A 24223-nucleotide genomic window follows, 5' to 3' on the forward strand; every position below is an offset into this window, starting at 1 on the left:
AACAAATATCGTCATTAAAATTATTAACAAGAATACTTTTGTCGAGGAAATAGAATTAAAAAGATAATGTGCTGGAATGTATTTTTTAATCTAAAAAAAGTGTAAGATAAGGATTTAAAGAAAATGTGTTAATAATTAATACTATTGAATTACCAAGACCTTTAGTTTAAGCCTTGTATTTTATTTTCTCCTCTAAACTGAAAGAGATAAAAATATGAAATAACAAGTAAATTAAATACTCACAGACTAGAGCAAACAAAAATGGAAAAGAAGAAAACTTAGGTGCTATTTTGTAGGTATTGCTAGTACTGTTTACTAATTAAAATTAGAGTTTTATTTAATAAAATATTTATATTTAATATTATTGTAGATTGATAAAATAAAACTCTATTGGTAAATGGTTCCTTGTTTGCTACACCAAATATTCTATTGAGAAATCCTAAAGCTTCAACCTGGTGGAAGGACATTCGAGGAGTGGGTTACCTTGCAAACAACTGGTTTGTAAATGGTGTGAAGAAAGTATTAAGAGATGGATCGAATATGAGCTTTTGGAGTGAGATGTGACTTGACATGGATAGGTTTGAGTCTCTCTTTCCGAGATTGTTTGTCTAAAAGCACGACACGGTCCCTTGTTTGCTACACCAAATATTCTATTGAGAAATCCTAAAGCTTCAACCTGGTGGAAGGACATTTGAGGATTGGGTTACCTTGCAAACAACTGGTTTGTAAATAGTGTGAAGAAAGTATTAGGAGATGGATCGAATATGAGCTTTTGGAGTGAGATGTGACTTGACATGGATAGGTTTGAGTCTCTCTTTTCAAGATTATTTGTCTAAAAGCACGACATGGTCCCTTATTTGCTACTAACCTTTTTATTATTTTGCAAGATTACCGACCACACCCAAACACTTTGGATAGATGGATTTGGATGAGTGATAGGATTAAAGGTTATTCTACAAAATCTGGGTATTGCACTATACAAAGCAATGTGGATATAGGACCAAATTTCAACATTTTAAGCATTCAAATTTTGAACAAGGTATGGCGCTGTTGGGTTCCTCATAAAGTCCAAGTGTTTATATGGCAGGTGATCCGTGACTCTTTTCCCTCCAAAGCTAATCTTATTAGAACACTGTACATTTATTCATAGATTGTAGTTTTGTAAAGTCCATTTGGGAGGGCATTCCAGCTTGGTTGAATCGTTCAATATGCTCATATTCTTCCTTAGTACATAACGATATTGGTTTTTCTGAGCTGCTGCCAAGTAAGAAATGGTGGAAACTAACTTTGGTTATTTGGAGCTTGACATTGTGGTGTATTTGGAAGCATAGAAATGAAATTATTTTTTCTAATTGTGAATTGGATGCCCTGAAAGTAATGGAGAGGATTAAATTGAAGACATGGCAAGCTCTTACAGCTCATGCTAAAATAGTCTACTTCTCATTCTTTGCTTGATGCTTTGAACCCGTCCTTACCATGGAATTGCTCTTTCCTGCATGATAACAGGGAGCTATTACTTCAGAGCATATTTTCCTTCTTATTATATAGGAGAAGGTTAGGTCAAGGAAAGATTGTTTATTTTTTGGTTGATTTGTGAGACTTAATATATGGTACTTAATACTTGTAAATTTGGGTTAAGCACCCCTAGTGCTTAATTAATGAAACTCTTGTGCTTATAAAAAAAAAAAAAAAAAAACTCTATTGGTAAATTGCACCACTTTAATAGCTGCACCTAAATTTTGTCCAATAAAAAAATGAAATATTTGATGATTTTGTTCCAATGATTAATGGTTTTCCTATTATATAAAAATTGTCATTAAAAGAGGAGTGAAAATCATTCAACTAAGAGTATACTTTATATAATTTTTTTAATTTTAAATAAATTCTAATAAAAAATTAAGAGTGACTTTGGAAATATATAAAAATGAAAATAGGTTAGACTAAACTTTGCATAAATAGACATGATTTATTTAATAATTTTAAAGCTTAAGTCTTACCAATTATTTGTCATAAGTTTTATTAAGTCTAGTATAATCTTTTTAAAAGTTTGATTTGGCCTATTAACTTTTTTAATCACCAAATACAAATAAGTATTATAACTTCAACAAACAAGACTCTCTCTCGTAGAAGGTATATATACGTAGTAAGAACACTTTTTAACTATAATAAAAATGATTAGAGTTTGAAATATAAAATTTAATTTATTTAATATAATATTATATTATAATAATGACATAAACTTGTTTAATATATTATTAACAATTTTATAAATTTTAAATAGGTTTAATAGACTTTTTTTTTAAATTTAAGTCTGACCTATTTAATTAATTAAACTTTTTAAAAAGTTTAAGTTAAGCTTATTACTTAAATAACTTATTTAATTAATTAAACTATTTAAAAAGTTTAAGTTAAGCTTATTACTTAAATAGGCTAAGCCAGACTAGTTCTTAAAAATGTTAGGCGGTAGGCTTAACTAAACACCTATTTTCATCCTAGAAATAAGTTACTAATTTTTCTCATTTTTTTGACTTTGGACTTGTGAGTGTATCTTAAGAATCTGAATAATAATTTCAACTACTCAATAATAATACTTTGCAAATACCGCGGATCATGTCTGTGATTAAGCCAAACAACCATGTATTAAAGTTTGACAATGCCTCAAATTCATAAATTACTACATGTTCAAATATTAATTAAAATTGTTTTCATCTTAATAATAAGCATGATGGCAGAGGTCACATGCTCCCACTAGTCTCTGCAATTAGCATGCATCATGTCTGAGTTAGTCAAACTCCCATGCATAAATGAACAAGTGAAAGGAATGAACAATCACGATCATCTTCTATTGCTTCAAGTAACAATTAAATGCATGGATTAAACAATAGAAGAATGAACATGTTCACCCACAATTATATATACATTAGCTAAATCCAACTTGCTTAATAATTATTAAACAATCACCATGGGAAAGTCAAAGCCTTTCCCTCATTGTGGACTTCTAAGCTATATAAATATTGAAGAAGATAAATGTTATATCTCATCTCACCACAAAGACTCGATTCTCCTTCGCTCGTGATCATTTGCTTCCATTCGTAAAGGAAGTAACCGATATCATCAAGGGTGTCCCAAAAGACGTTGAAAACATGAAAAAAGAACTAAAAAGGAATCAAGTCATCATTCATCAAGCAGTTAGAATTGCCGCAGATGGAGATGATGACACCACACACGATGACATCAAAGAAAAGGTGAACTAATCAGATATCAGAGAAATGGAGTAGCTGGTCTGGAGCTTCTTTCTTCCCTCACTTCCCTTCTCTCTTTTGATGTCTCTCTCTGCAAAATACACCATGCACCGGATGCAACAAAAAACCTTTCAATTTTGACTTCTCTCACCCACTCTTCTGACTTCTCACTCCCCTCAATTATGTGAAAAATTGTGCTTAAAATTTGGACTTTTGGACACATAGTTGGGAGTTTAACCCAACAGCTTTACCATGTGAGCCTGCTGACTTCATCAAAACCATGATCCTTCGTCTGCAAATAGCATATAAGGTTCAGAATGTCAAATCACGAGTTCGTGCAATCAATGAAATACGTGAAAGAAAGAGTGACTTCAAAATTCAACCTTTTATGGAACAAGGACCAAGCACTTCTAGAGGAAACCAATACACCACTTTGGAGAAGATTCGCAGGGCTCCCCTTTACATGGATGAAGCACAAATTGTGGGCTTTGAAGAACCAAGAGATGAATTGGTCTGTTGGTTGATAAGGGGAAGAACAGAGCGCATAGTCATCTCTGTGGTAGGAATGGGAGGGCAAGGAAAGACCACTCTTGCCAAGAATGTTTTTGACAACCAGAAGGTGATTGAACACTTTGATTGCCATGCATGGATCACAGTGTCTCAGTCCTATAATGTAGATGACTTGTTGAGGGACATGTTGCAGAAGTTTTACAAGGAAAGAAAGATGGAACCTCCACAGAATATTTCAAAAATGCGAGGTGATACATTGATAGATGAAGTCAATGTAGTTATTGGTAGTCTTTTTTGATGACGTTTGGGATGAAAATTTTTGGGATGAGATTGACTTTGCTGCACTTGATAGTAGAAATGGAAGTAGGATAGTTATCACAACTAGGCACAAGAAAGTTGCAGATTCCTGCAAGAAATCTTCTTTTCTTAAAATACATGAACTGAAATCCCTACCTCCTGAACAATCTTGGGTACTCTTCTGCAAGAAGGCATTTCAATTTGAATTTGATGGATCCTGCACAGAAAAACTGAAGGACATTTCCTCAAAGATTGTTAAAAAATGCAATGGTTTGCCACTTGCATTAGTGGTTATTGGTAGTCTTTTATCTAGGAAAGATACGACAAGAGTTGATGAATGGGAAAAGTTTTATCGAGAGCTGAAGAAGAATCAACAAATAGATAGTATAAAAAAAATTTTGGGTTTCAGTTATAATGATTTGCCTTACCTTCTTAAGTCATGCTTTTTATACTTTGGCATATATCCTGAAGACCGTGAAATTAAATCTAAAAGACTAATTCGACAATGGATAGCTGAAGGGATTGTGAAATATGAAGAGGAAAAATCTTTAGAGGAAGTTGCAGAGGGATATTTAGAAGAGTTGATCGATAGAAGTTTGGTGCAAGCATCTTCACTTACACGACATATGGGAAAGTTAGAGCCTATCGTGTTCATGACCTAATACATGAGATGATTCTTAAAAAAATTGAGGATTTGAGTTTTTGTCATAGCGCAAATGATAAGTCAGTGTTAAGGGGAATAACTAGAGGCTATATGTTAGAAATAATTCCAATGACGAAATGAGTACTAGTGAAAGCTCACACATTAGGTCACTTTTTGTCTTCACACCTAAAGAATTACCTGAGCACTTTGTGAGGGGAATACCTGACAAGTACATGTTATTGAAGGTACTTGATTTTGAAGGTTCTCAATTAAATTATGTTCCTGAAAATTTAGGAAATTTAATCCACTTGAGGTATTTAAGCTTTAGGAGAACATTTATAGTAAGCCTTCCAAATTCCATTGCTAAGCTGCAGAACTTAGAGACCTTGGATCTAAGGGGATCACTTTTGAAAATGATGCCAAAGGAGGTTAGAAAGCTTAGAAAGGTACGACATCTTCGGGGGGATAACATACCTTTGTCTCAATTGAAGGATGGTCTTGGAGGCATGACTTCATTACAACGTTAAGTAATGTGGCCATAGGTGAAGATGGGGTAGAGCTAATTAGAGAGCTGGGAAGGCTAACACAATTGAGGAAGTTGAGCTTGTTTGATGTCAGGGAAGAACAAGGAAGTGCTCTAAGTTCCTCAATAAGTAAAATGCAACACTTGGAAAGCCTACGTATTTTATCAACGTGCTTGGTTCGCAGTTTGATTCATCTCCTTCTATGCTTCGAAAGTTTCACCTAATGTTTATGTTTGAGAAGTTGCCAAAGTGGATTCCCAAGCTTCGAAACCTTGTAGAATTGATCTTGACAAGCCCTTGTTTAACTCATGATCCAATGAAATCACTGAAAGATTTGCCAATTTTGTCACGCCTTGTGCATATGTCATATAATGGTGTAAGCTTGCATTTTGAAGATGGAGGGTTTCAAAGACTCAAGCAACTTGATCTTTTCAGACTAGAAAACTTGAATTCCATTTGTATCGAAGAAGGAGCGTTACGTGCTCTCAAAACCCTCTGTTTAGGGTACATCCCCAAACTTGAGGTGGTACCCTCAGGCATTCAACACTTAAAGGAACTTGAAGCTCTCTATTTAACAGGAATGTCACATGAATTTGAGGACAACCTTGCTCCAATTGAAGGACCAGAGCACCCAGCCATCCAGCATGTGCCCCGCGTATCAATTATGGGCGCAGATGAAAGACGCATTATCGTCACTTAAGGAGATAGAAATCACAAAGCACCAATTTCAAAAATATAAGATCTTTTATTTTTCTTCCTAATCACTGCAGACCCATATTCTTGGTAAATTTTTTTGTTTACTAGATCAAAACTTTTACTGTTTACTGATTAGTGTTTATGTGATTCCTATAATCAAATCTGCTTTGCCTATCTTTTTCTAGAATTGTTTACTGTCTATTTTACTCTTCATCACCCACTTGAATTCAGTGGTAAAAGTGTTTTTATCAGCAATAAAAAGAATTAAGAATGGGTCATTATATTATCAACAATCTCACTATTGTTTTGCTCTATACTAAAAAAGTGCTTGGAATTAGTAGGAACTGGGCGGCAATGCTTTTAAACCAAGTTCGCCTTCACATGAATGCCAATATACTTTTCTGCTTCAAATTGATATTTCAGTCCTCAAACAAAGAGAACTAGGTAAATAAATTGATTAAAACTTTTTAATTGTAAAGCGTGCTTCAATTTATATATAATAAACATCACATATGTTCAAACTATATCTTCTAAAATAATGATTGTAGAATTGGCAACAATAAATTTTAGCAACTAATCAAATATGTCCTTATGTTGGCAATAACCCAACTGCAAAACTTACTCAATGATCTAGTCAAAATTGAACAGGAAAACTAATTTCCTCTGTAATTTGTGTTTCGTTATAGCATGAAAAGGCTTCTGGCACTAATATGGAACAGCTTGTAGAAGTAGTGCCAATAGAAGAGTTGTGGCAACAAAAGAAGGAAAGGGTAAAATGTGTATTCAGGTATAAGGTCACATATCCTGTAGAAGGAGTTGAACCCTAATTAAAGTTGATTTGTCTGTCCTGTCCCTGAAGAAGTTGGATTTATACTAATCCAAGCTCAGAGAACTTCAAATTAAAGTGAAAAGGTAACTTTGCTATATCATCAAATAATGAATTAATTAATAAAATAATTTGCAAACTTTGTTTGATTCACAAATCAACATGTTGAGAGTTTTGTTACTTTGCTTGCAGAACGAGAAATTACACAAATATCTTAAGTTTGTGTCCACAGCATCATCTTTATGATGTCCTTTCTTTAGGCTTCTCCAGTACGGTGATTGGCCGATTGAGCTTCATCCAAGAGGCTTGAAATCAAACCATAGACATAATCGCAAAGTGCTAAAGTTCAAAAAAACAAAGGTGTGCTTTTTTCTTCTTAACATTTTAGAAGATATTTTGTTTACTTGATCAAAACTTTTAGTCTTTACGTAATTGATGTGTAAATTCGACAAGTGCACAGTTAGTTTTGAGTAATATAGAATGAATCGAGTATATATTGTTCCCTCGAGGACTTGGGTTCAGTTACCACTTTCCAATTTCACTCCTATTTGAACTACAAATTGAATTGAAGAAATGGATTTCATGCTATTTTTAATATGTGAAATTCTGCCTTATGCAAGTTACGTGAAGAAACAACGGATCACACAACTACGGTATTGCTATGTACTCATATTATGCTATCAATTTGTAGGAACTGGGTGGAAATGCTTTTAAAACAAGTTCACATTCACAAGAATGCCAATGTATTCTAAGAATGCATCCAACACATCATTTGCTGGCATAACAGGCCCCTTGTTGATGGATCTTTTGGAGAGGGTGTGCTCAACATCAACACGCTCTATGCTGGATTCCAAACGAGTATGCCTTGTACCGGATTTGCAACACCTCTGTCAAGAGCATGGTTAGGAGGAGCATGCCCTGAAATACTGAAGTCTCTGACCAAAGGATGCTTGTGAGGAGCACATCTTGTGCTCACAGGATGATGTTCTCTGTCAAGGGCATGCTCAATTGGTGCATGCCCTTTGCTCAAGCCTATAATGCTAACTATAAAAAAATTAGTTTATATTCTATAAAAAGGATCTCACTTTCTCTCAACCTATATTTAGGATAATCTATAATTACACTATCTAGAAATATCTATAGTCTAGAAATATCCTTACTCTAGATTTATCCTTTCTCTAGAAACATCCCAAGTCTAGAAATATCCTGTCTAATATCTACTATAAAATAATCTATGTTCTAGAAGTATCCTTGTAATACTATAAATACCACATTGTATTCCTCATTTTGGCATCAAGTTGAATAAGCAAATTCTCATCCTTTATTAAGTGTTTCAAACTTTAGTTTTCTCTTTTCCTATTTGAGAGTTCTAAGCACTACTTGGTCACTTCCCATTTCTGGTTTCTGAGCCACTTTCTTTGGTAAAGACACATTTGACCTATCCCTCTCTTTACATAATAAAAGACTACATCTTCCATCCTAAGCTTCCCCTCTGTCTCCTCATCACAAATTTATGCTTCCATTCACTAGAGTTTTCTCTTCCCTTATTGCTTGTTATTATAAATATTTTGTGTTTAATTACCTTGTTTTCATCTTTACGACTATGTGTAATAAAATATTTCTTGTCATAGAATTGAGGTGAATTCTTGTGATGTAACTCATTTTGAACCTTAGTTTGATTTTATGTTGTTGTTGTTATATGCTAATTGAAATTTTCTTTATTGTCATTTATATTCTTGAATTGATCATTCAAGGGTTAATCCTAGTTGACCAATTAATAGGTGATTTTCATTAATAGGTTAATGAAATTAAGAGGTAATTTGGATTTAGGAGTTAAGAATATCAGTCTAACCAATCTAATGTATCTTAATGCTCTTATTTATTTATTGTTGTCTATGATTATTAGGGTGATATATAGATAAGAAGACTACCATTACTGCATGATCATTTGACAATGGCAATAACTGATTAGATGGTTGATAATTGCTCTAACACAATTGAATGAGATTGAATTAAGGACTATACAAGTAATCATAAGAAAAAATTTGATAAGTTTGTATTTAGACCCTCTTTTACAGTCTATATATTCATGTTTGACCTTTATTTTATTTGAATTTTATAATAATTTATATGTTAATTGTGCAGTTTAGTATAAAGAGGTAATAAATAGATTTTGGGTGCGTTTTGGGCCCAAATTAATGGAAGATTAGACCTTTGCAGCAGTCAGCACGTCCAGACCCTTTCAACAAGCATGAGGGTACTTCGAGCCTATGCAAGGTCGTGTTTATGACCTTGCACGACTGTGCACATATGCGAAATATCCAATTACAAAGAACTTTTAGGGTTTTCAAACCATATGAAAAAGAGATATCGGGCACCGAATTGAACATCTTGTCTTTTTCTCTTCGATACACCTTTCATCTAGTCTCTCTCTTGCACGAGATCTTTGGCATACTCTTGGCAGGACTTGAAGTTTTGAGCGACTTTACTTAAAGACCGGGAACTCATCTCATTCTAGTTTGCTTTTTTCTATGGCTTTGTTTATGATTGTTTTAATTTTTCTCTTTATCATGAATAGCTAAGTCTATAGTTAGGGCTATTGGAATACTTGTTTATGAATTTATGGAATTTTAATGTTTGAATCTAAATTTGGTTTCTATTCGTGATTTGTTTTTATTCTATTGCGTATAGTTGTATAATCTTAATTAATTATATCATTAGACAACCATACCTCGATTAGTTAATGAATTTATAGGATAAAATAAGATAAAGGATTAAGTGAACCAAACTAATCTTTCTCTTCTAATCGTTATTAAATTAACAAGTTCATGGGTACTTTATGTCTTCTTGAATTAATATCTTGCATAACCATTAGAGATGTTAGTTTAGAGAAAAGAATATTAATATTGTATGACCAATAAGTATTAATAGTAATTGTATGAATGATTGGTAATCATAAAGAAATTAAATTTAGAATTAAACGGAAAAATAACATAAATGATTGAATGAGAGAACTCATATGCTCTAGGTTCCTCTCTCATAAGTTTAACCAAGACGTGTATTATATTCTTTGTTTTTAGTTTTATAATTAATTTTATAAATTTTTGATTTAATTAATTTCATATCTTTGAAGTTTAAATAATTATATTAAAAAAATTTTAATAATCAGAAATCAATCCTTGCAAGAATATTTTTGAGAACTTATTTTAGAACCCTTTATTATTTCTTGACAAGTACATTTGCTCACCAAACAAAACTAAAACTCCAATCTTTATCCATGTCAAATGAACTTTGTAATTTCTTCGCTTTTTGTTTTATTTTCAAATCAAAACTTTATTTTAATTCAATTATTCTCAATCATTGAATTTGCTTAACATCTAAGGAATAATAGTAGAAGATACTTGCAATACAATCTTTATGGAAACAATACTGTAACGATGCTAGGAAAGTCTTAAACACTCCATTTTACTACAATTGACTGTACATTTATCCCTTAATTGAAAACTTTTTAGAGTTAAAACCCGCAACAAACATCACATATCTTCAAACAGTATCTTCTAAAATGATGATTGTAAAATTGGAAACAATCAATTTTAGCAAATAATCAAATATGTCCTTTAGCAACGACCAACAACTGAAAATATAACTCTATGATGCATTTAAATACTTAACTAGCATAACTAATTTCCTCACTTAATTTTTGTTTCCTTTTATCCTGAAAAGACTTCAGGCACTAAAATGGAACAACTTGTAGTTTATAGCATCAATTCTAGAACAGTTGTGGCTACAAATGGATGCAAGGATAAACGAGTCTTCAGGTGTACAGTCAAACAATGAAGGACTTGAAGCCTCATTAGACGTGATCATTTTGCTGTTGATGAGTCTGACCTGTCCTTGAAGAAGTTGGATGAATATCAATCCCAACTCTAAGAATTAAAATTACAGTGAAAAGTAACTTCACTATATCTTCAAATAATGTATTAATTAGTAAAAAAATTAAAAATTTGTTTGATTCACTAATCAAAATGTTGAGAGTTTTGTTAGATTGGTTGCAGAATGAGAAATTCCACAAGGATCTTAAATCTGTGAGTACTATGCATCATCATTATGCTCTTCTTTGTATAGACTTCTTCAGTGTTGTGATTGACTGACTGAGGTTCATCGAAGAAGGTTAAAATCAGACAATAGATGGAAAGTACTTTCAAACATTCAACCAAAGTCTTCAAAGCATTTTCATTTAGTATGCAAAACTTACAAATTGATAAATAATTGTAAACAGGTAACCTGAAAGTGTGTTTATTAATTATTGCAGGATCTTGGCACTACTCAAACTACAATTATCAATCCAGGACCAAAGTTTTATTCATGGCATAATTATAATGACCCTGTCGACTACCAACATATAGCCATTGCCAAGCATTCTCCAGAACTCCATGATACTAACTAGAACCAGCAATCAATAAACATTCCATAATCTTTTCAGTTTCATGATAGAGGTTAGAAATAATCAGAATACTTCAAATATTTCTCCACCTGAAGGTTACCTTCCCAAGATTACCATCCAGATCCACCTGCCAGATCATAAGATCCTTATTCTCACGATTATCATTCTGTCAAGGGTATGATGCTTCTTCATATAGATCCTCCAACTACAAACCATTCGTCAATTACCAAACAAAATTCCCTCTGCAGAAATGAAAATGTCTCATAAACTAATCTAGTCAGTTATACTTATTTGAACCAGCCACCACCAGGAAAAAATAGCAGAGGCACACAAGGTTGCAAGAATTTCTGTTGAGGCACTTGTAGTTGTTGAGGGGTCAAATGGTGTAGACTCCTTGAGGAAATCACTTGAGTTGCATACTAATCCATGATCCATCATTTGGTCAATAAGATTTTTATCTAAACTTAGTGATGTTTTCAAGGAGTTTCAACCTCTTACTTCCATATTTTTTTTTTTTTGTAAACAGTTATTAATTCAACATGTATAAATGTATGAACAAATTCAGTAAAGCATGATTTGAATGGAATTTTGATATTTACATTGAAGAATGGGCTAATATCTTATCTATCTTGATGTTAAAGAGATCTATTTTTCCTCAAGACATCTGTGCAAGATATTGATATTCATACGAGTATGTCTATATGATGAATCTCAGCAATGTCTATTTGAAACAAGCTCTGTTCCATTTTGATACTCCTCCCCCTTTTTTTTGAATTCCATAACAAGCAGTTTCACTCTCCTTCTGTAAATGACCCTTTCCACTGATGTGGAAAGTCAACCTTAGTAGCTTTAGCATTTTATGGTTAAATCTCACTAAAAATTCACTTATTCACACTTGAGAAATTGAATCTTATAGCAGTCAAATTGCTTAGTTAACTAAGTAAAAATTATAGTTCCAAGAAGTTTCTTTCAAAAGACAAGTCTAGTATAATATAACCAAACTTATCCCGTTTTGGTTTATTTTTACAATTACAATTTGTAAGGGAGAGTCACATTTTTCAATACTGAACAGTGAACATCCACATTGTAACACTACTGTCCTAATTCCTTATTGGTTTACAAGGAGTCTAGGGTGTTAGGTTTATTCTGACACAATAAATTGATTTCCTTCGCATCTTTCTTGATTTTAGTGCTGATATTATTGTAGCTTGAAGGGGGAAATTATAATTCTGCTATGTTCACATTTGTACTTTTCATGATGGTGTTGGGCAATGCAAGAACTAGTGTTGTGGGTGGGTTAGGACAATTAGACCGTGGTAGCATGTTTGGCTCTTTAAAGAGAGGGCAAGAATTAACTATCCTCCAAAATTCTGATACCGATAATGCAATCTCAGGTGCTAACTCATTTTATTGAATCTGTCCAAAACAAGCAGAATCCTTACAATTAGATTTGTGATCTGCTTCCACATGATTTATTTTCCTTTGACAGAAAAAGGGACCTTTGCTCCAACAAAGCTGCTGCAGCTTCCAGTGGAAACCATAATGTATCATAATCACTCCCTTTTATGGTCCAGGATATGTAGTTTAGTTGCATGCGGATCATTCAGCACTTCTAAGAAAAAGCCTTTTTGTTTTTGAATCGATTTAGCCCACCCTTTTGTTTGAGACAAGTGATCTGCTACATCCCTGTCACCTCTGTTTTTGGTCTTTCCCACCCATAACTTTCTTAAGAATTTTATTATATGCAAATATTTTCAATTCATATTCATAGGGATGATAATAGATACGATTTGGATACGAGACTATTGTATCTGTCTTCGTAACCATGTTATAAAAATATATCTGTACTCAAATCTAAATTAGTAGCATTTTCTATACTCATACTCTTACTTGTTAAGTAGTACCTACATACCCATATCTTGATATATTATTGGCATTTTAGTTAACTTGAGTATGATTCCAATTATGTGCTTACATGACAAATTAATACAACATAAATATCATTGATAAAAAAACTAATAAAAGAGTATCGATTAAAAGTAAAAATATGTAACTTAAATGAAGAAATTATTCAAAGAAAATTCAATTCCTAATTATAAAGCATTAAGACTAATTTTTTAACACAAAAAATTATTTAATAAATTTTAATTTTTAGTTAAGAATATAATAAAGATATTATATAAATGTGTTAAGTAGGGTGATGTAGTACCCACATCCGAACTTACTTGATGGAAAAATTTCCTATTTATTATGGGAAATATTATGGGTACCCATAATAAGGTTTAACACATAAAAAGTATTAAAATAAAAACATTAAAGATTTTTAAGCTCTCATCGTTTATTATGTTGTACTTTTCATTAGTTTTCCTTATTATTTGATTTCATAACAAATATATTTAATTCACTCATTAATAAGATTATTCTTATTAAGAAAATAAAGATAAAAAAAATAGTGTAAAAATGGTGTAAAGAAAACGTGTTAATAACATTATTGCATTATTAAATACTTCCGTTCAATCCTTGTATCCCATTCTCCTCTAAAATGAAAATGATAAACATGCAAAGGAAAACGTAAGAGAAACAAAAGTAAAACAAAATAAAATAGAAAGTAGTGCAAATTGCAAACAATGAAAAAAATTTGAAGTTAATGCTAAGATTTAATGATTTTGTCCAGTGATTAATGTTTCTCAGATTATATTGCACAATCTCTAGACAACTGCTCGTCTAGCTGCTCAAAGCTTTTAGTAACGTGAATTTCATATGCTAAGAGCATTTGATCTCTAATATTTTCATTGATCCAGCGGACCACAAGTGAATCGTGGCTCTTCAATCTAGATAAAGCCCACAGACATAGCTACAAAAGCCCATGAAAAGAAAGGGAGACAAAGGGCTTTATAGTATCAATCTGAAAAGCTAAGGAATCTCCACAGTACATGGACCACGAAGAGTCATCTTTATTAGACTTATTATCAAAAAATGTGTCATTCATTATATGTTTGTTTGGAAATATTTAGGAGCAGACCCTTTATGTTCAATCTGTACAAAGCATCTGACACCACTGACACCATCACCACGTAACACCTCATTTTCACCATGCCTATGTTAAATAATGCACTATGCCTATATATTTGCCTGAATAAGAGTTAGATTTCAGTTATTGAACTAATTTTCAGATTTAGCAGTTGCTTTCATGACTTTAAAAGGTTTGAATTGAGTTTCATTAGGGCTTGCAATTAATAAATTGATGTTGTACTTCACTATGCATGATATTAACAACTAAAGTGAATGTTTCTGTTAATTAACGTATTTTTGGATGATTCATGACATTTTATGCTCATTATTTGTCCTAGTTTAGGATGCTGTTGGGAAATAGGATATTCATGAACAATTTTATTTATGAAAATTTTATAATGTAGGACCATATGTACTAACTGATTTTGGCCTTACCATTTTACCTTCTATTGAATTGATACATAGATGCAACCAAATGGAATAGCAGTCCAATAACGTTAATTGTACTAATAATCAACAGTGAAGTGTCGTTCTCACCGACAAATAAAATTCTTAAAAGCCTGAAAACTTGTCCTTGTGTATAGATAGGCAATTACGATTTGGATTTTGTTTTTATTCTTTATATAATACTAAGATATCTTATAGTGGCCCATATAAACATAAAAGTACCACAATGCCCTCATTTACATATTGGAGTAGTGGTTTATAAAATCAACGAGCGTGGAAAAGGACAGCAATTACCAGGGTTAATATTATTAAGATTGACCTTTAAGCATTGCTTTGACAGTGATCATGCCTCAGTAGCTCTAGAAAGTAACTGTTCTTCTGACCCTAGGGAATACATTTTATCTAAGGAGAGTGATTGGTGAATGATTATTAAGTTGAAAACATAAAATAAAAACTTGTAGTCTCAAGAGGTTATAACTACAAAGCATCTCTTGTATGTGTGCTTAATATGATATTGTAAGTGAAGTTCAATATGTATTAGATGAGTCTATAATCACTTGAGTATTTGTAAACGCTCTTGTATATGTGTTGATCAAACTAAGTCAATAAATCAAATTTCAAGTGTGTAACGATTCAGTGTTTACCTTTCGCTACCAAGTCTCCTTTATTTCCTTAAAATTATATCTCTGGGGACTAAGTTCCTCTTTGGAAAACCTTTGAAAGTTGAAAAGATTGATAATTGATGTAAAATAATAAGAAAAGGGGTTTAATTTATTGACAAGAAGATTCAGATATGATTATTATAATTTTGTATACACACCAGTGGTGGATTTTGAAGAGTGATTAGAAGTAAAGTAGTTTCTTTCTTCTGATTCAATAAAAATTGTGAATTTAGTAGTAGCATATAAAATGTCAAAGTTATTTAGGATCCAAACTAAGTTTCAACTTCTACCTACTTAACTTGGAGGTTTAGAGAGTAGAAAGGGTACAAAGTGCCTTGAAGTTGTTCCCTTTGGGTGGAGTGTGGCACATTTGGATTGATATCTTTACCTGTCTCTCATTTTATGGACATGATAGTCATTCTTCAGTGTGGGAATTTTCTAAAGGGACTTTCACTGACAGATGCTTGCACGGACTGAAGACTCAGCTAACACTTTGTTTTCTTTTTCATATTTTGTTGTTTCTTTCGTGATATTTTTCATACTCTCCAAAATTTACCTAGTAAGGCGACGATTATTTTAAACTTTTATAAGTTCTATTTTCTGTATTGATGTAAGATTTTAACACTCCTCCTTACGCTTAAGATTAGATAATTCAAGCATAAATTGTAAGAATTTTTTATTTTTATTTTTATTTTTAATATTGCATTAGGAAAGTTGTGGGGCCTTGAACATTCTACTGAGGTTATCATTTGTTTTCTCCACCAATTAAATGCCTATATTTGGTTTAGTTATTGATCTCAACATAGTAGTGTTTTTAGCAAAACATGGTTCACATGCTTCAATATAATCTGGATGGTAAAGTCAGCTACCTAAGAGATGTGGACACAAGGAATACATCAAAGCCTTTGAAAAGTGAACCACGCTTCCACATTTCAATTATAACAACACTTAACTAACCAACATTTAGCCATTTATGATCAATTTGGATGTGTGTGTATATGTAAAGCATATCTAGTGAGAGGAGTTAATGTTAAAGGTCAAAATTATTTTATTTAACTCGAATATTAACTTCATTTTGGTTTGGTTATATGGTAAAAATTATCTCATCTGATATACTTCATAGCATTTACATGAGAGTATAAGAGGAGCTAATTTTGACTAATGACCATTCAATCTTTCATTCATAATTATGATTAACTGCTCTCACTTGTTACATTATTATTTGATATACCTCCAATATGATAAACAGTGTTAAATGATAAGAACAAGAAAGAAAGGAAGAGGAATATTCAACACTCCAGCTTGTTAGGTACAGAAGGCACACCGTTCCATTCATGCAACTTTCACAAAATATGGACATGTACATGCTACACTATGACAAGCTATTGAGAAAGCTTTCATAGTTTGGATCCAAGGGGACACAAGTCAGGAAGCACATGATGGTAGAAAGGGGCTACTGTCAGCAAGAACACACAAAAAACACTCATAAGAGGGAGAAAATAGAAGTTGCAAGTGCCAAACTCTCTTTTCTGTCTCTCATGTGTGTTTTGACTCTTTCTATGAAGTAAAAAGTGTAAAAGAAGAAAACAACACACAAAAAGAAAGGGAGGGATAACATAACTAGATAAGATAAGCCTCTTTCTTTGTCCTCTTGTTATTGTCAAAGGGCCCTTCTTCTTTGTCTCTTCTCATAGAGCAAAAGAAAGAGATGCAACTATGTGAAAGAACTGTAGTTGCTCTAATAACTCTTTGCCATGGCTTGTGGCTCTATGCTCCACTCTCTTAAACAGCTCCTCACTAAGCTTGTCACCAATGTGAGCATCAACAAGGACACCAGACACACTCCTACAGCTGTTGGCAAGAGCCCTTCCTACTTCACTAGCATCATCTGGCTGGTTCACCACAAGAGGGCTTCCCCCTTTGAAAACCTCAAGCTTGTTTATGGCAAATGAACCATCTGCTTCAACCACCTCCTTGAAGTCTTGCAGGCTTGGTGCATAAACTGGAATGTTAAAATTGTCTCTTTTCTCACTGCTAATTAATCCCTGTTATTAAGCATGTGATTTAATCCATGTACCTTATACATATCAATGCATGAAAGGTGATACTAGATGCTTTAATTGGTTGAAAAAGCTTAAAAGATACAAATGACCATTCTAAACCCAAGTTAGAAACAGAGAACTAATGACCTCAAACTAGATTAAGTTCGGTAAGTGTTGCACTTGTTAAAGAATTAACTAAAAGAATGAATAGTGTTTCATGAAAAGTATAACGTTTAATATGTTGAAAACAACTTTAAAAAAATCATGTTCATTTAATATTTTCTGTTTTAAATTATTAATAAGCACTCTAATGGTCTAATGGTAATGGTACTAGTTAGTAATTACATTAGTTTTTACTTTTAATGAAAACGGTTTACTCAACAGAAGTGATCAATTAGAAAACCACCGTTTTATGCTTGAAGGCCATTCTCACATAATATTGAGTCCTATTATGATGGTATCATTATTTCATGTACTCTATTAATTACAGTATTGGATAACTAACATCTCTTGGTAGAACATAATGTAGATGAATTTGGTTCTGTTTAAAAAGACAGTACTTTTGGGTCCCCTAGTCTACAAATCATTAGGTAAAAATGGATCAGAGACTTGTTGTCTTGCTTTAGGTTATGATGATGATTTTGTGTTCTAAACATCCAAAACCTAATTGTTGGGTAATATTGTGCTAGCCAGAAGCTAATTATTATTTCTGCCGACATGATGATGATTGTATGGATGGCTTGAACAAATTGGGGTGGCCAACAAACGGCTGAGATTAATTTGTTTCAATGATGACAACAAGTGAATTTGATCATAATAATAATGAATACGGTTTCTTAACGTGTATCTAAAAAATACAATAATAATAATAAGTTATGGTGACACCTACAAGAATTGATTATTTATGTTTTCTATATTCCTCATGTATCTAAAAGTCCTTTTTGGCATAGCAATGACAAATGTATGCACTACGAGGTTGTGATGTTGCACTGTTTGACACAGAAGCACGCATAAAAATGTTAGTGAATATGATAATTACCTCTTGGACAAGATCATCCCAAGCATCCTGAAAGTGGGTCCCAAAGAGGAGACCAGCCCCACCTTGGTCTGTGGGGTCCACTGAAGTTCTGCCTAAGCAAACCAAAAACATGGACCCCCCTCTCTTCAATTCCACAGACCTTGACCTCAGAAACCCTGCCAAGTCTGTTTGGAATTGTTTCTTGTAAGCATTTGCTGTGATCTCACCAGCACCATGGATGAACACCCTTCCCTTGTTGTGTGCACTTGATCTCTTGTCCATCACAGATTCTGGTACCTGGGTCCCAAACCAAAATTATAAATTTAGGATCATTATTTTAAACTTTAGTAAAATTAATTTCAAACATAGATTTTTTGTTAAAACGTGTGCTGTCGTAAAAAAAAGCTTAAATATTTTTCTGTCGTTCAAAATATAATAAATTTTAAATCTTCTCTCTGTATATCTCTTTGCTTTAGTGTCTACATTTTTTTAAAAAAATATGATGTGGTTAACTTAAATGTTGTCATATGTCATTAGTACTGAGAGAGATCAAAATCAATAATTTTAAAAAAAATAGAAGCTAAAACAAATTAATTATAAAGACCAGAATAAAATTTTAGTATCTTTTTAAGAAACTAAACATATTTAGACCTTAAAAAAAAATATAAGAATTGATTTTCTGACAATAAAATAAATAAACACGTAGTGCAGTTCAACAGAAAAGCAAGTGTCGCTTTTGGTAATTAATCAAACCCAATAGGCCCCAGATACTAATAATTATTTAAAAATCAAAATGCATGGAGTTGAATAAGATTATGTGATTACTATCCATGCATTCAAAAATAGTCCAAATACGTCACCATGTCCCTGAAACAAGGTTATTTTTTATTTCAACTCTAGAGACAATAATTTTGTTGCTTCAACTTTTGACCATAATATATGACTTTACCTTCAAATTAATGCATTACACATGTAAGGGTTTTTAATGTTATCCTCGGGAAGTGGCAAATTTGTTTTTCTTCTTATTTTGCCGTAGAAATTACTACATAGAGACTACATAGATTCTTTGAGGGTGGTGGGGGTGTGAATGAGACATTGAAAGTCATATAAAAGAGTGAAAATGGTTAAAAGTTGTTTAACAAACTAACGTAATCGTTATTCACCAAAAGTTTTCAAGAAATTTATGGTACCTTAAAGTTGGAATTCTAATCAAAAGCTTTATAAAAGAAAGAAAAGTAATAGCATGATTTGAAATCTACTTAATATGTGTAATTTCACTGGTTCAGGTGGAATAAAAGGTTCAAAAACAAAATGATCCATTTCATGAAAGATATTAGGATTAAAAATGAGAATAATTTGATGTTGCCTTTTTCTTTTAAAACAAACATAACAAAAACAAAACAGGAGTTTGAGATAATTACTTTTCCATCAATAATGATTATTTTCAAATATAAGAACATCAATAGAAGAAAAAGACAAAAATAAAGAGGTATAGATATCAATTAATGACAAATTTTATTCATATAACCTTTTTCTATAATTAAGAAAAATAGAAATAAATAAAAGAGAAAATTATAGAATAAAATGAGTGATATAATATAAATATATATATACAAAATATGTGTAAAATCAATATAATTCTCAATTACCTGAGATAACCAATGCAAAGAAAAGGCTGAGTGGAAAACATCAATGGACCTCGCTGGAAAAAGCCTCCGGTAGAAAGAGCCGGGGACGCCGGCGGCGAAGTAGGAGCGGTGGTTGTTGGCGGCGAGGCACTCTTCCATGCTAACACCATAGTTGGCTAGTGGAGGAAGGAGCTGGAAGAGGGTGTTGAAATCATTGCTAGGAAGGTCTGAGAAGAAAGCTGAAAATTCAGGAGGGTCTAATCCTAAGGCCTCATAGCGTTTGATGATGTGCTTGATGATCACATCCACCACGTTAATGGTATTGCTACCACATGAACACCCCAAATCCACAACCACAAATGGGATATTAGGGGCTTGAAGTTGAACTCCATCTAGTGATTCTTTGAGAAGGTGAAGCATGGACCTGGCATGTATGGCCTGCATACATATATTATATATCATAAATCATCATTTGTTATTTTAGTATATTTAGAATATTTTTGAGAGATTTTATGAGAGGGTTAATTTCATTATGACTATTATATGTTATTTTAGCCTATTTTAATTTTTTAATATAATTTATTAAAATATATTTTTTTCAGTTGTTTCAGTAAGTCTGATCATTCACATAAGTTTTAATTATGCAATAAAATTTAAATTTAATTTAAATACACTATTTTGTTACACTATTATTCAATCATAGATTATCATAAATTATCATATTAGCATGAATAATTGATTATAGTAATAATTAATTTAAAAGTAATTGTTAAAATATTTTAATCAAAATATTTTCACTAGTTAAACTCAAAAATTTATTAAAAAATGCTTGGCTAGATGTTTACTTAAATACACCCATAGTGTGTATTTAGTTTAACATATGTTGAAAAATAGTCATTTTCATTCTGTAAATATATATACATATACATGTGTACACACACATATATATATATATATATATGAAAGAAAAAGTATTTGTCATATTCCATACTTTGTTGGCTAGATGCTGACTTTGGAGGCATCATATTGTTTGTGTAGAGAGAGAGAGAGAGAGAGAGAGAGAGAATGGAGGAGGAAGACCATGATGAATTATTGAGGAGTTAGAAGGATATAGAAAGAAAAGAGGGTACCTGTGCTTGGGAATTGTTGGCATAGCTGCTCTCTCCTTTGCCTCCTTTCATGCTAAGCAATCTTTCAAGCTCCATATTGGACACTACAACATTGTCTCCCATGGAAGCAATAGCCTTGGTGAAAGGAAATGAACTAGAAACCAAATGAAGAAAGAGAGTGCAAATGCGTGTGCATATATATATCTATTATATGGTGGTGGAGTTTTCTATAGGTTTCTACCTATGATATCTAAAATGAGAGACAAGAGAGTTAATATATATAGACAAAGGAGAGAAGGACTGTTATCAATTATGTCTGCTTCTATATTCTATAGCCTCCTTGCTTCTAGCTAGATACAAAGGGGAAGTAAGTAGTTAGTAGCAAAAGCAGCAATTATTATGCATTATTTAAAGAAGAAACCAAGTATAATAAAAGAAAACACAGGAATAATTCAAAGCATAGATTATGGGCCTCACATGCAACAAGGAAGGCCCAAATTTGCGCCGGATTTTTATTTTTAGAGGCACCAAGAAACTCACTGAAAATGGCTATACAAGATTGAATTACCCTGTTTTCCCCTTCCTTACACTGCAAATAAAATGAATAAATAACCTTGCAAATATGTTGCACCACTCTTTAATTTGGACCCTTTTCTCAACCCATGGTTTGACTTGTTTTATAACCCAAACTATATAAATATCAGCATCATAATTTCAATCAATCTTATATTAAATTGTAAATTGAATTTTTATTCAATCAGTCACGGTTAACTTTCTTCAGTTTCCACCAAATTGGATTAATTTAATGAATACAATTTTCTAACCTATCAGAAACAATATTCATTAATGGGACAAAAAATCCTTGTCTTACAGATTGCATGTATTTGGGCATTAATATATCGATTTTATTGCATGACATTATTATGAATAGAAATGTTGTATAATTTATTGATTAATTAATCAACAGAAAGGACGTCACTGAAGATATCTTTTATATTTTATTTAACTTTGAAGGAGGCATCTTTTTCGGTTCTTGTAAAGGAGCCATTTGATTTTGCTAAACAAAAAAGAACGTCTGAGAAAAATGGTATGAGAGAAGAGGAATGGCTAAAGTTTAGGCAAAAGGACCTAATTAAGATCAATCTTGGATACCAATAAGAAATTATATCACTAGACTTAACGACACTTATGTTCAGCTGTGATAAGAATGTTTTATTATCAATTATGTCACACTTTTTTTTAAAAGAAGTATTTTTTTAATACTTCAATTATTAATTAAAATTTCATATTGGTTTGGACTCATTATGGTGATCATGTTACCATGAAATCTTATCCAATACCAAAATAGTATTTATATTAAAAAAGATATTAGTGGTATTCTGGTGTTTGGACATTACTACTGTATCAATATTTCTTCACTTGAATCTAACTCACACACGCCAAGGCCAATAAAACAAAGGAGAAAAACAATGAAGTCAATGGATGAAGCTACTTTAATGGAAGAAGGATAGATGACCTATATAGTGGAGCTTCAAATATTCGACATCATTATTACACCTATGTTTGTAGACTTGAGTTCTAATAACGATTACTAATTCCTTGCCTAATTTACTAATTTGTAAACCTAGTTTTTATTATTATTTCTAAGCAAGTTGGTTTAGGAATATGTTGAATTTTTTAAGTTACAGAGGTTGACAAATTAAAGTGAAACTTAACTCATTAGTTCTCTTCTTTAATTTCCCCTTTCTTAATGTGGATACATGAGTAAGAGGAAATTTGACTCAACTAAAATAAATTATTCATTTTAAAGATAAATAAAAAATATATATATATAATCATTAATTTTTTTGAATTTATTAAAATTATACATGTGTGTGTGAGAGAGAGGGATAAATTGTAAAATCAATAAACAACGTGTTTGTGATAGAAATTAAGACATTATTCACACTAATCAAGTTTTGACTATACCTTAACTTTTTCATTTTTGTTAACTACTGTTTTAAATGATTGGTTAGCAAAAGACTAGTAATGAAAATGAAAATAAACCATTCATTATTGCTTCTTAACTTTATTCCTCTTTAACATGATGCATTTAATTGGGATGTATAATAACAAGTTATTTATGTATTCATTTTCTTTAAATAACAAATGTTCATATATTCATGGCAAATGCTATTAGTTGCACATTAGAATTTCTCATTTATCCACATATGTTGAACTGAAAAAAAATGCTAAAAAAATCAAATTTCTGTTAGAATAATGAACTAATTAATAAAACATTTCCAAATCAATATCTGTAGTAATATATGTGGAAAAAAAAATTGTGTAACACCTTTGTAATCATATTCTACTTCATAGTTTGTGTGAATTATAGAGGCAGTAAAGTAAAAAGATTTTATAAAGGTCTTAAATTTTATTCAAAGGTAATAATTCATATGTGGGTCCAAAATAAATCATCTTGTTTATATATATAATAAGTAATGTGCTGGATCCAAATTACTGTAATCTAAATCAATACATACTGAAGATAATTCATCATCATTAAGAGTAACAATTCCTTAGTCTACTTTTCATCACCTTCAAAACTCAGAATTTGCTTTTCGTATTTTTTAAAAATATCTTTTTAATAAGCAAAATTCTAAGCTAGTTAAACGTTATATATTATTTCCAAAAATAGGGACTGGTTCAAAATTTCTTCTTCTGTTATTTTTCATTATTTCAATTTCTCCAGCAGAAACTCCAAACATTAACTTTAGAAGTGTTTGTAAAAGCAATTAAACAATATATATATATATATATATTAAAAAATCAATTATTTTTAAAAAGTAAACTAATCAAAACATGCACACTTGATTAATTGATATTGTATCATATCAGCTCTAAGATTAATTACGAAGAGATTCTCATGATTCAAAGTTCAAACATGTCCCAAAAATCATTAAATACATTTTGTCATCTAGAACTGCAGTTTTTCTGTGCACGTAATCAACCTGTTGGAAAAATATACTGTAGCAAGCTTTGAGAATGCCAAAAATATATACTAGTGTACTTTGTGCTCATATATATAGCATTGATTCCCATTTATACTTTGATCTCAGCATGTGATATTAATTAATTCATAAT

General features: G+C 31.8%; 2 protein-coding genes across 2 annotated transcripts; one reads left to right on the plus strand and one right to left on the minus strand.

Annotated features, from left to right (window-relative positions):
* The first annotated feature begins 3204 nt into the window (after positions 1-3204).
* On the plus strand, positions 3205-4711 carry LOC113854351 (disease resistance protein RPM1-like). Its single transcript, XM_027485301.1, has 3 exons — positions 3205-3245; positions 3468-4026; positions 4082-4711. The coding sequence occupies exons 1-3, from the start codon at positions 3205-3207 to the stop codon at positions 4709-4711; spliced, it is 1230 nt and encodes a 409-aa protein (XP_027341102.1).
* Positions 4712-16991: 12280 nt separating this feature from the next.
* On the minus strand, positions 16992-21226 carry LOC113854354 (indole-3-acetate O-methyltransferase 1-like). The gene is made up of 4 exons (XM_027485304.1): positions 21122-21226; positions 20013-20429; positions 18385-18660; positions 16992-17348 (listed from the first exon to the last, which is right to left on the minus strand). Exons 1-4 carry the CDS (start codon positions 21221-21223, stop codon positions 16992-16994), a joined length of 1152 nt encoding a protein of 383 aa, XP_027341105.1. The 5' UTR covers positions 21224-21226.
* Between the last annotated feature and the right edge of the window lie 2997 nt (positions 21227-24223).

Source organism: Abrus precatorius, unplaced genomic scaffold (assembly GCF_003935025.1).
Source record: "Abrus precatorius isolate BTA unplaced genomic scaffold, Abrus_2018 Scaffold11, whole genome shotgun sequence".
Lineage (NCBI taxonomy): Eukaryota > Viridiplantae > Streptophyta > Magnoliopsida > Fabales > Fabaceae > Abrus > Abrus precatorius.

Coding starts and splice junctions, on each gene's coding strand:
- LOC113854351 (XM_027485301.1), top strand. CDS start 3,205: ATGGAGATGATGACACCACACACGATGACATCAAAGAAAAG. Junction 3,246..3,467: donor ACGATGACATCAAAGAAAAG/GTGAACTAATCA, acceptor TTGGACACATAG/TTGGGAGTTTAACCCAACAG. Junction 4,027..4,081: donor CATTGATAGATGAAGTCAAT/GTAGTTATTGGT, acceptor TTTTGGGATGAG/ATTGACTTTGCTGCACTTGA.
- LOC113854354 (XM_027485304.1), bottom strand. CDS start 21,223: ATGGGAGACAATGTTGTAGTGTCCAATATGGAGCTTGAAAGATTGCTT. Junction 18,661..20,012: donor CTTTGCATTGGTTATCTCAG/GTAATTGAGAAT, acceptor TTTGGGACCCAG/GTACCAGAATCTGTGATGGA. Junction 17,349..18,384: donor GGGATGATCTTGTCCAAGAG/GTAATTATCATA, acceptor GCTTAATAACAG/GGATTAATTAGCAGTGAGAA.